The 12,749-nt window shown below is 40.5% G+C and overlaps 1 protein-coding gene across 1 annotated transcript; it reads right to left on the reverse strand.

Annotated features, from left to right (window-relative positions):
• Nucleotides 1–5,310: 5,310 nt before the first annotated feature.
• LOC135056077 (uncharacterized) lies at nucleotides 5,311–9,876 on the reverse strand. Its single transcript, XM_063960855.1, has 5 exons — nucleotides 9,360–9,876; nucleotides 8,700–8,771; nucleotides 7,697–7,735; nucleotides 6,845–6,937; nucleotides 5,311–6,302 (listed from the first exon to the last, which is right to left on the reverse strand). The coding sequence occupies exons 1-5, from the start codon at nucleotides 9,874–9,876 to the stop codon at nucleotides 5,629–5,631; spliced, it is 1,395 nt and encodes a 464-aa protein (XP_063816925.1). The 3' UTR covers nucleotides 5,311–5,628.
• Nucleotides 9,877–12,749: the final 2,873 nt, after the last annotated feature.

The following is a 12,749-nucleotide window of genomic DNA, read 5'->3' on the forward strand; positions in this document are numbered from 1 at the left end:
GACCATTTTCCCTGGAACCTTTCCCCCTGTGTGACTGCTCCCCAGCCTCGGAGACTCGCATCCTGAAGAGACTGAAGAGTCTGAGACGTGCCCCCACCGGTGCGTACTCCCGCAGAGGAGCCCCAGCATCATGCGGTGTATTTGGCAGAAGCCGGGAAGGACTTCTGCTTCTGGGAACCAGCCATGGCCGGTGATCGTTTACCTTTTCCCTTTCCTCTAGAAGCAAGGAAGGAAGAACCTCGTCCTTTTCTGTATTTATTGGGCCGAAAGGCCTGCATCTGATATTGGTATGCTTTCTTTTGTGGTGCAGGCACATAAGGTAAAAATGATGACTTACCCTGGGTAGCCGTAGATACCAAGTCAGCGAGGTCATCACCATACAATACACCACCTTCATATGGTAGAGACTCCATTGCTTTTTTAGAGTCAGCATCAGCATTCCATTGATGAATCCACAATGCTGTCCTAGCTGAGAATGCCATGGCATTGGCCCTTGATCCCAAGATGCCAATATCCCTTATAGCTTCATTTAGGTAGACTGTAGCGTCCCTGATATAACCTAGTGTCAAAAAAACGTTATCCCTATCCAGGGTATCTTTTTCAGATGACAAGTTATCTGCCCATTTTTCTATAGCACTACTCACCCACGCAGATGCAATGGCTGGTCTGAGTAGCGTACCCGTGGTGACATAAATGGATTTCAATGTATTTTCCTGCCTACGATCTGCAGGATTCTTTAGGGCTGCCGTGCCAGGGGACGGAAGAGCCACCTTTTTGGACAGCAGTGATCGAGCTTTGTCCACAATGGGGGGTGATTCCCATTTTTCCCTATCCCCAGAGGAAAACTGATACGCCACTGGAATCGTTTTGGGAATCAGAAACTTTTTGTCTGGATTTTCCCAAACCTTTTCACAAAGCGTGGTCAGTTCATGAGAGGGAGGAAACGTTGCCTCAGGTTTCTTTCCTTTATACATACAGACCCTAGTATCAGGGACAGTAGGGTCCTCAGTTATATGTAATACGTATTTTATTGCTACAATCATGTACTGAATGCTGTTTTCTAGTTTTGGATCTAATCTGGCATCACTCTAGTCCACACTTGAGTCAGTGTCCGTGTCGGTATCCGTGTTTACCAGCTGGGCAAATGAACATTTTTGTGACCCCCGAGGGGGTCTGGACTTGTAACAACACATCTTCTACGGATTTCTTCTATGCCTGGTTCTGAGACTCAGATTTAGCCTATCTCTTATTTATCAGAGCCACATTTGCATTCAAAGCATTTTAAACATTCACCCAATCAGGTGTCGGCGGTGCCGACAGGGTCACTCCCACAGCCATTTGTGTCCCTAACATAGTCTCCTCCTGGGAAGAGCACTCCGCCTCAGACATTCCAACACACGTGCACCCAACACACACACAGACACACTGGGCCTATAGGGGACAGACCCACAGTAAGCCTGTCAGAGGGACACAGAGGGAGTTATTGCCAGCTCACACCCCAGCACTCAATCCCGGTCTGAAACACCACAGAAAATGCCCCAGACCTGCAGCGCTTTTATAATTTACATATAATGCACCAAAATAACTGATCCCCCCCCCCCCCCGTTTTTCAACCTGATGCTTGTGCAGCAGTGTGAGGAAGGACCAGCGTCTCCGCAGCCTTGTGTAGTGAAAATGGCGCCGGGTTGTGTGCTGTGAGGGCTAAGCTTCGCCCCCGTAATTGTGCACTTCAGACCCGATATTTTCAAATACATTTTTATACTGCCGGGGGTACAGACAGTGCCCTGGCACTATGTACGTTCTTGCCAGTTACTTATGTAGGTCATATATGCTGCCCATGGCGCCTCCCCCCCCCTGTGCCCTGCACCCTGTAGTGCCGCTGTGTGTGGGAGCATGGCGCGCAGCGTGCGAGCACTGCGTTACCTCAGAAGCCATCACTGAAGTCTTCTTTTCTTCTACTCACCTGTCTTCGGACTTCTGGCTCTGCAACGGGAGTGACGGCGGCCTCTGGGAACGAGCATCTAGGCGTACCTAGCGATCAGACCCTCAGGAGCTAATGGTGTCCTGTAGCCAAAGAAGCAGAGCCTTTAAACTCACAGAAGTAGGTCTGACTTCTCTCCCCTAAGTCCCACGAAGCAGGAAGACTGTTGCCAGCAGTCTCCCTGAAAATTAAAAACCTAACATAAGTCTCTTTCAGATAAACTCAGTAGAGCTCCTCAGAGTGCATCCAGTCTCACTGGGCACAGATTCTAAACTGGAGGAGAGGCATAGAATGAGGAGCGAGTTCACACCCTTTGAAAGTCTTAAAGTGCCCATGTCTCCTGCGGATCCCGTCTATACCCCATGGTTCTTGATGTGACCCCAGCATCCTCTAGGACGTATGAGAAATCAGGCATACACTTTAAAGTATTTTGGTCAGTATAGATGTTGGAATAAATATAGACTAACAATAGGTATATAATATTCCCTTGTTCCTTTTTTTATAGGAGATTCTGGTTACCCTGCACGCTCCTGGCTACTGACTCCCATTTCCAAACCAACTCGGAGGCAGGATTTTGTGTATAATAAAGCGCACATTGCAAGTAGAGCAATAATAGAGCGTACATTTGGCATTCTCAAAAGTAGATTTCGTTGCCTGGATAAGTCAGGGGGCACCCTACTATATAGTCCACATAAAGTCTGTCAAATATTTTTAACATGTTGTGTTCTGCACAACATATGCCTGCGCCACAGGCTACCCACAGTTGTCAGACGCCTAAATCATCCTAACACTAAATTAACAAATGACGGAGAGGAGGAAATAAGGGGGGTGGCGAAAGTGGTGAGAGAAAATGTAATTAGAACCTATTTTGCAAATTAACGTCTACCATGCTCATTTTAGCACAGCCAGGTAGTACTGGTTATATATGCTATTGTTTTTGGTTAATGCAAAGTGCATTTTATCTAGGTTGGCGTTTATTGGCAAAACCATATGTTTATTCTGTTGAGTAACATTTTTAAAATGTTGAATATCAGTATATTGCAAACCACTGTTAAAAGTTTATCACGTCTTTACATGTGTACTGTTTTAAATGCACCGTTGCCATGTGTTGTAGTAATTTAGAATACAATTAAAGGTTAATCAGCACTGTCACCTTTTTTTGGCAGGTTTAGTGAACAAACCAATGTGTATAATATTTGCTATACAATATTATTCACATACAGGTCACACTTCTTGTATTTTTTTAGTTAATAAAAATGTGGCCCAGGTTAGTGTTTTGGGCACAACATAGCACATAGTAAAGTAAAAATCAGAATTCAGCATCTAACTCATTACGCTGCTTTTGGGAAATGGGGTCCATTGCTCTTATTTTCAAATGTGAGGAAGATTTCTCAGTAATGTACAAGGTTCAAAGGGGGAGCTAAGAGGCATTTGGTGTACGTCTACATTCCATGCTATCATGTGTAGTGTTAAAATTAACAAAGAATTACTTATTTTCTCCCCCAATGCTTCCTGCTGTCACTCGTCCCTAAGGTAGTCGCTTCCGGCTGAACACTAAGGAGGCGCCCCAGGCTGCCCACAAATTAGCTGGTTTAAGTGTTTCACACTTGGCCCTATCTCCGAAAATTGACTGTCCAAAAATTGGAGACTAGCTGTGTTTGCACCTTTGAGGCTACAGTTAGGCCAAATTAAAATGTAATTGTCATGGACAGTGTCAGGTTTTTATATGCCATACTGTTAACTGCATTTCATAGTTCTGTCTGAAGTAAGCAGAAAAATTGTGGGATGGTCATAACTGAATGCTATAAATAGACAATATTATATTGCACAACATACATAACATTTATGGAAATTAGTGCTTTGTCGGCATAACTTCTATAACCTGTATAGCAATGGGAGTCAACTTCGGTCCTCAACTAGCCACAACAGTTCATGTGTTTCATGCCACCTAGCAGTTGAACAGGTGTATGCATTACTCACACATTTTTAAAAAACCCCAGGAGGAACAAATTATTTCTGTTGGAATCTCGTGAGGAGACCTGGAAAACATGATCTGTTGGGGCAAATCGAGGACCAAGGTTGGAAACCAATGCTTTAGATGACAATTATCACCACAGTAACCATTGCAGGAAATGGCACTAATGCTTAGTGTATCCATGGTGACAAACAAACCAACATCCGCACAACATTTTAAATTCAAGGGCGGGCCCCATTTTTCGACCATAGATCCATGAAGGAGGCAGGTGACTGATTTATACTCATGGTCATGGAAAATTGTTTAAAACAAACCCAAAGGCCTTCTTTTTGAAAACACCAATAAATAGTCCTTGTTGTGTGATTTTATTTGTAGTCAACTGGAAGTACAGGTTGAGTATCCCATACCCAAATATTGCGAAATAGGGAATATTGAAATACGGGTTGTTTTTTTATTAAGATAGTAAAACCTTTGTTTTCTGATGGGAAAATGTACACAAACTTTGTTTAATACACAACAATATTAAAAATATTTTATTATAAGACCCTCAGGCTATGTGTATAAGGTATATATAAAACATAAATGATTTTTATGTAAACAAACTTTGTTTAATGCAAAAAGTTATTAAAAATATTGCCTAAAATGACCTGCAGGCTGTGTGTATAAGGTGTATATGAAACACAAATGCATTCTGTGCTTAGACTTAGATCCCATCACAATGATATATCATTATGGTATGCAATTATTCCAAAATACAGAAAAATTAAATATTCAAAATACTTCTGGTCCCAAGCATTTTGGATAAGGGATACTCAACCTGTATCTAACTTCAAAGCGTGTCCCATAAGGGAGCCTTAGCATTTTAACAATTAGTCAAGCACATGTAGATTTTAACGGCTATCAGAAACTACAATTACAAACATTTATCAAGATTATTAACAAGCATGCACTTTATTTGAAATACAGCACATGTACACAGAAAGTTAATGATTTTTACAGATTTTGATGTGGTCAAACCTCCCCAACTTCCAGCACACTGTCTTACAAATCTATAAAAATTCTTTATAAATTAATAAAATCTAACACACTCACACCAGCTCCAAATATTTGTGACAACCAACACACTTTTCTACAGTAAGCACACACAACCATTAATGTACTGTGTGGGAGATTCAGCAAATAATTAGCACAAATAAATTAAGTATAACTGTGTTTACATGGACTCAGTAAATACACAAAAGACACATGCCTAAAATATACCTAAAATAATGTACTGTGATGAAATAAAACAGAAACACAATTTTAACAATTGAACATTTATCCAATTACTTTTGTAACAGTTGATAAGGTTTGATTGTTGCAAAAAAAAAACAACATTACAGGGACTGGTTCACACTATATCAACTTTTCAAAAACTGCCCCTAACACGTTGACGTAATCCCTAAATGGAACATGGATTTCACCTGAACACCCTGTATTTTGTTACAAGCAACATTATCTTGCAAGCTGTTGCAAAAGGGGAATAACTCATGTCGACCAAGTAGATGTCGACATTCTGACCATGTCTACCTGGTGCATGTTGACCAATAGCAGTCAACCTAGTGACTGTGTACCTATTAACCGTTTCCACAATTAACTACGTGAGGGAATCTCCTCAATCAATTATGAAATTTTAGAGAAAAAGTCTACGCTGTCTTAGTTTGAGAAATTTTTTCCGATTTTTGGCCCTTGGGGCATGTTCCTCTGGGGAATTACATGCTTGTTCATGATCCTCTTCTGATAAGTTTTGTGTAAGCCTTTTTCTCTTCTTTAGGAGGGCCGGCTTGCTGGAACCAGTAGCAATAGAATTTTCTTGGTAAAACCCCTCTTCAGGTTCTTTAATTTTTAACTCCAGGAGTTTCTTCAAAGAATTGGCTATCGAACTTAAACTCGTGTTAATTTGGAGTGCATTTTGCTCTTGGATCCCTATCAATGTGCAGAGTGTACTCTTAATATTGTCCAAACCTTCCACCATATGCCCAATTTCACCATGTAAGACTTCTTTAAAATCAGACATGGAAGTTAAAAACATATTGTTCATATGCTGAAATAGAGGGTTGCTTGCCAAGTCAATGTGTGTTGGATTATTAATTTGCCCATGCTCTTTGCTTGTTTCCCCTCCAAAAATGGTTGATTGGTTGGACTGCTCGGCATTCTCATTAAATGGTTCTGAAATGGGACTATTTTCAGATACATAAAAACAATCAGAGTATGCTCCTTCTTCCATATTCATAACATTTTCAAGGGTACAGTATTCCCTTTCCAACGGCTCGTCTCCCAAAATGACAATCTCTGAGGAATTGGTTGCTAAAACAATAAAAAAAGGTTAGACCCAAGTAAAAAAACAACAACATAACCACCCAACATCGTAAAAACAAACCTAGAAAACAATTATGCATAAGTTGCAGAAATCTACAAGTGTAAAAAAAATAGTAACATACAATTATTTACAATGAAAACACCTGTAATGTGTACTTTCCTTGATCATTACATATTTATGCATTATTTACTTGCTAACAATGAAACAATTACTCAAATTCAAATGCGGGAGAAAATAAAAACCGTGCACGCATGTGTTTGATAAGATAGGTTGTCCAGACGCCATAGGTTTTTGCATAGGGATGGGTTTTATTGAGCCAGGCTAATTAAGTCTGTTGAAGTTGCACAATTATACAGTATTCTAAAATCAAAGATAATATATGATTTAGGCATATGCAAGACAAACCCATCCATGTTCTGCAGAGTCGACCATTTGACATGGTGGCCTACATTCTAATTTCAAGCAGAAGACAAGAACATGTTTTAACGCACAAAAGCCTGTCCCAGAATTAAACAAAAAAAAAAGTCACCTGGAACTGTCTCAAGTGTCGGAATGGAAGTCTGTAGCTCAATTAAATCCATAGTCATTTGTGGAGGATTTACTTTGGTTGCTTGTTGCACTTCTAAAAAGAGGATAATTGTAAAAAAAAAAAAAATACATGAAATGTGAGTCAAAATAGCTTTCTAAGAAGCATTGCCCATATTAGCAAGAACATGAGTATTGAGCAAAGTGTAAGTTCCAGTTTCCGGAGGTTACAGATGCAGTTGGTGATATTTTAAATACAAAGAGAATCTGCTGACAAACAAGGTTTCCTATAGGCCATGTCAAAAGTATATATGCAGAGGACTCACTGAGGGTAAATGAGACTTAAAATGGCAAAAGCAAAAAAACAAGTGGACTATCATAGAGGGGTAGGAGCCTTTAAGTAAAAAAGTAGAACATCACCACTTTGATTTAATGTTCATTTATTAATGGGGACAGTATTGTTAGTGTTTTGCCTATCAAAAGACAAACAAAGTTAAATCAAACTAATTGTTTACACTAAAAAGATTCTGATCATAACGATGAGAAAAAGAGTCTTGAAGTGAGCATATACTCATCAACCCCGGCTCCAGTTGACCATGCACAGACAAACTAGCTCAGTAGAGTTTCAAAACCTAATACAAACCTTAACTAAGCCACTATCTTAATCAAACTGAAAATAAATATTCCTTAATGCAAAAACAAAAAACATTATCCTTGAGCCTGCCACTTTAAAAAAAACAAAAAACCCTAACTTCTTGGGTTCAGATTATTACCCCAAATAAGAAAAATAAATTAATTAAAGTTTCCAAAAATTAACTATTAATAATTTAACCGACCTTCAGTGTTCATAGTTTACCTGGTAAACAGTTTTTAGATGACCCTTGACAGTTGGAAGCTACAAAAATAGAGAAAAAGAAAAATTAAAATGTGGTAATTATTAATTAAAATGTTTTAAGTCAATGAAGATTTTTGCCGGTTAAAAATAAAAATGGCACATGCGGCATAAGGAGTCACAGAAGAGGTGCGCGCTGTGCCCTCCGTGTCCCTCCTTCACAAAACAGTGGGGGAGCACGGGAGGGTAATTTGTACCTGGCACTGGAGGAGCATATTTGGCACTTGAGGGGGGGGGGACATATGTGGCACTGAGGGGTCAGATCTTGCAGTATGAGGGCATATCTAGGACCGTGGGGGCATATCTGGCACTGTGGGGGCATATCTGGTATGAGGGCTGTGTACGGCTAGAGCTGCATTTCCCACCCTCGGTTTATATTCGAGTCGACTTATACTCAAGTATATACGGTATGTAACTTTCACAAAGAGCTTCTACAACATCTGTGCCAATATTGATGGGATCCAAAGCAGACATGACTGTTAATGGCCACAAACTTAGTATAATACAGCTACAAACATACCATCTAAAGATAAAAAAAAAAAACATTCATGCTGCATTTGCACTGTTACCCTGCCATGCTAAACTGTCCACCCTACACATCTATAGGTACCTTGGGTCATACCAGAATATAACACACATACCAAATAAACACAGAGGGGGGTAAAAAAAAGGACGTAAATACAATTGCATATCACAGCACTTGGATAAGTAAAAAAAAAAAGTATGTTAACGTGGTAAACAAGTGACCATTGCACCCTCCACCACAGTGCAGGGCAACTAATGTATTTGCCATTAGCCCAGCAAAGTCCGTCTAAACCATGGATAGTTTGCAGAGCTGTCCTCAGCACTTAGGTTGACACTCATGTCTACCAAAGTGTTGTCAACCTAATGACCCATACCCTTCCTACACCAAACATGGAAGATTAATAGATAGTGAAAAATGAAAACATAAAGTTACGATACTAACCTTTTTCTTTGTTTTTTGTTTTTTTGGAGATACCACCATTGCCTTCTTTACTATAGGCCATCTGGATTTGATCTGTGTCAATTGAGAAAACCAAGAACAAATCAGACGCTTAAATTAACACAATCTCAAAACTAGCATACTAACCTAAATACTGTTGTCATCCAATGATGACATAGATGCATTTAGTGTCAGAGAAGGGTTTATTAAGGATTATCCTCCTAAAGTTAGAATTGAACACAAAGTTACATAAAAACACCAGGCAGGCACAACAAATAGAGACAGTGAAATCACATCTATATACACACACACTAGTATAACCCAAAACAACATTCTATAGGGCTGGAGTACCCATATATGCATGAATTTTCCAGAAAAAAAATATTGCAAATAAAAAAAATACTAACACATGGGCAAAATACAGACCACCAAAAATAGACATAATAAAATAACAGACAAATGGATATGCATCCAAAAATACCTGCTAAATACCTGGGCCAAAACACATTGGTGCACTCAAAAATAATTGTAAATACGCATTCAGACCACTGTGTTACGATTGTCAGCAAAGCCAGGTAATTTTAACACCACCTGCTTTTAATGTAAATCCCAATTACATATAAAAAAAAAAAAAAAAAAAAAGAATAAAAACCAACAACTCACCAGATATTGTTGTATTCTTCCCCGTGTCCAATCCACCTGGAACTCCAACTACAGAGGCTAATTTAATGATTCCCTGTAGTCTTTGCTCCCAATGTAGGTAGTCAAAAATTTTGGCAGGTCCACCACCAGTACCACTTACATAGTTTTTCTCCTCAGCCATTTTCTTTTTAACTGTACTTTTGCAATCGTGGTATCTCTTGCGACACACAATCGCCGTGCGTATACAGGTGCCAAGGGAGCTAACATTTTTTGCTATGTCACGCCAAATTGCCTCCTTACACTCGACGGAATAATTTAGGCCTCCAGGTCGTCCAAATAATTTATCATAATTTCTCAATACTCCATCGATGAGGGTCTCATTTTCTTCAGTGGTGAATTTGTGGGAGCGCAGACGCTCCTCAGAATTTCTCTTTGTTTTTTTCTTTTTGAGCGTCTGAGGTTTATCCGAGGTATCAAGCTGATGAAACATGCCAACACTTTCTTCTTCATTTTGAACAGATGAGCATTCACCAGACATTATGCCTATAATGTATTAAAACAAATAAAAATAAAAAAACAGCATACTACATAGGTGAGCGGTACAGAACAATTGTGGACTAACAAATCAAAGCTGACCTCATACCAGTGTACACATTAATCAATAAAGATACCTAGGGTTTTCAATAAAAACAAATTTACAAATACTGTTTTGGACATTGCACACGTAGATACATCGTGAGACAAACCTATCTTTCAAAACAGTGAGTGAGGTTAAATAGCACGATTAGGTGTTTGGATAACCGCAATATATTTAATAAAAAAAAAAAAAAAAGAATTTACTTACCGGAAAATCTATTTCTCGTAGTCCGTAGTGGATGCGGGGGACTCCGTAAGGACCATGGGGAATAGACGGGCTCAGCAGGAGACATGGGCACTTTAAGAAAGAATTTAGATTCTGGTGTGCTCTGACTCTTCCCTCTATGACCTCAGTTAGCAAAACTGTGCCCGGAAGAGCTGACAGTACAAGGAAAGAATTTAGGGAATCCAGGGTAAGACTCATACCAGCCACACCAATCACACCGTATAACTTGTGATAACTTTACCCAGTTAACAGTAAGAACAATTATAGAGCATCAGATAAACCCTGATGCAACTATAACATAACCCTTATTTAAGCAATATATACAAGCATTGCAGAAGAAGTCCGCACTTGGGACGGGCGCCCAGCATTCACTACGGACTACGAGACATAGATTTACCGGTAAGTAAAATCTTATTTTCTCTAACATCCTAGTGGATGCTGGGGACTCCGTAAGGACCATGGGGATTATACCAAAGCTCCCAAACGGGCTGGAGAGTGCGGATGACTCTGCAGCACCGAATGAGAAAACACAAGGTCCTCCTCAGCCAGGGTATCAAAACTTGTAGAACTTTGCAAAGGTGTTTGAACCTGACCAAGTAGCCGCTCGGCAAAGCTGTAATGCCAAGACCCCTCGGGCAGCCGCCCAAGAAGAGCCCACCTTCCTTGTGGAATGGCCCTTAACTGATTTAGGCAGCGGCAACCCAGCCGCAGAATGAGAAGGTGGATGGGCAGCGCTAATAATGAAGGAGTGATCGGATTGATATACTATTTTGATAATTTATTTAAATAATAAACATAAATATAAAACAATTATTCTCCTCTGTGATAAAATTGAGTAAAAATTAGTATTAATGCATAAAACACATCACATTCAGTTCATCCTAGCATTGTATAGGATCATTCAGTGTCTGTTCCTTTAAAGCGCCCAGGATAATGTCCACTGTTTTTAAAGAGGTGTTGGTTATTGTAGCACAGTTCGGTTTGTTTGTATATTTACCGGTCACCGCCTTAGAGGTGGAAAGGCTTCCAAGGGTAACAGTCCATATCAAATGGAGATTGACCTCATTGCTGGTGGTGAGTGCTGTAATTGTCCTCTTTCTTGCCACTTAGCAGAGTGGGCGCTCTATCCTGGGCGCTTTAAAGGAACAGACACTGAATGATCCTATACAATGCTAGGATGAACTGAATGTGATGTGTTTTATGCATTAATACTAATTTTTACTCAATTTTATCACAGAGGAGAATAATTGTTTTATATTTATGTTTATTATTTAAATAAATTATCAAAATAGTATATCAATCCGATCACTCCTTCATTATTAGCGCTGCCCATCCACCTTCTCTTTTTGTAACATACACAGGTTTGACATTCCTGTTCTTTGTGGCAGCTGCTTGGTGCAACAACTCTATAATAAGCGCCTGTTCTTCTTTCTTGGGAGTTCTTTTACACAGCCGCAGAATGAGCCTGCTGAATCGTGTTACAGATCCAGCGAGCAATAGTTTGCTTTGAAACAGGCGCCCCAAGCTTGTTGGAAGCATACAGGATAAACAAAGATTCTGTTTTCCTGACCTTAGCCGTTCTGGCTAAGCCCTGACCACATCCAGTGACTCGGAATCCTCCAAGTCAGTAGTAGCCACAGGCACCACAATAGGTTGGTTTATATGAAAGGATGAAACCACTTTCAGCAGAAATTGTGGGCGGGTCCGCAATTCTGCTCTATCCGCATGGAAAAACAGATAAGGTCTTTTATTTGACAAAACCGCCAATTCTGACCCACGCCTAGCCGAAGCCAAGGCTAATAGCATGACCACCTTCCACGTGAGATATTTTACTTCCACCGTTCTGAGTGGTTCCAACCAGTGTGATTTCAGGAAACTCAACACCACGTTAAGATGCAAAATATGCAGCACTCCCTTTACAAACGTCTGAACTTCAGGCAGAGAAGCCAGTTCTTTTTGAAAGAAAATGGATAAGGCCGAAATCTGAACCTTGATGGAACCCAATTGAAGGTCCAAAGTCACTCCCGACTGTAGGAAGTGAAGGAAACAGGCCAGCTGGAATTCCTCCATAGGGGCATTCCTGGCCTCCCACCAAGCCACATATTTTCGCCATATATGGTGATAATGTTGAGCCGTCACATCCTTCCTAGCCTCTATCAGCGTAGGAATGACCTCAGCCTTTTTCTGCAAGGATCCGGCGTTCAACCGCCATGCCGTCAAACGCAGCCGCGGTAAGTCTTGGAACAGACAGGGCCCCTGTTGCACAAGTCCTGTCTTAGAGGCTGAGGCCACGGGTCCTCTGTGAGCATTTCTTGCAGATCTGGATACCAAGTCCTTCTTGGCCAATCCGGAACAATGAGTATTGTTCTCACTACTCTTTTTCTTATGATTCTCAGCACCTTGGGGATGAGAGGAAGAGGAGGAAATACATAGACCGACTGGAACACCCATGGTGTCACCAGTGCATCCACAGCTATTGCCTGAGGGTCTCTTGACCTGGCGCAATATCTCTGCAGCTTTTTGTTGAGGCGGGATGCCATCATGTCCAC

Source organism: Pseudophryne corroboree, chromosome 1 (assembly GCF_028390025.1).
Source record: "Pseudophryne corroboree isolate aPseCor3 chromosome 1, aPseCor3.hap2, whole genome shotgun sequence".
NCBI lineage: Eukaryota > Metazoa > Chordata > Amphibia > Anura > Myobatrachidae > Pseudophryne > Pseudophryne corroboree.

What these genes read in the sequence shown, in the direction of transcription:
- LOC135056077 (XM_063960855.1), bottom strand. Translation starts at nt 9,876, where the DNA reads ATGTCTGGTGAATGCTCATCTGTTCAAAATGAAGAAGAAAGTGTTGGC. An exon ending in GAAGAATACAACAATATCTG is followed by an intron (nt 8,772 to 9,359) that starts GTGAGTTGTTGG and finishes CAATTGACACAG; the next exon opens with ATCAAATCCAGATGGCCTAT. An exon ending in AACAAAAAACAAAGAAAAAG is followed by an intron (nt 7,736 to 8,699) that starts GTTAGTATCGTA and finishes CTATTTTTGTAG; the next exon opens with CTTCCAACTGTCAAGGGTCA.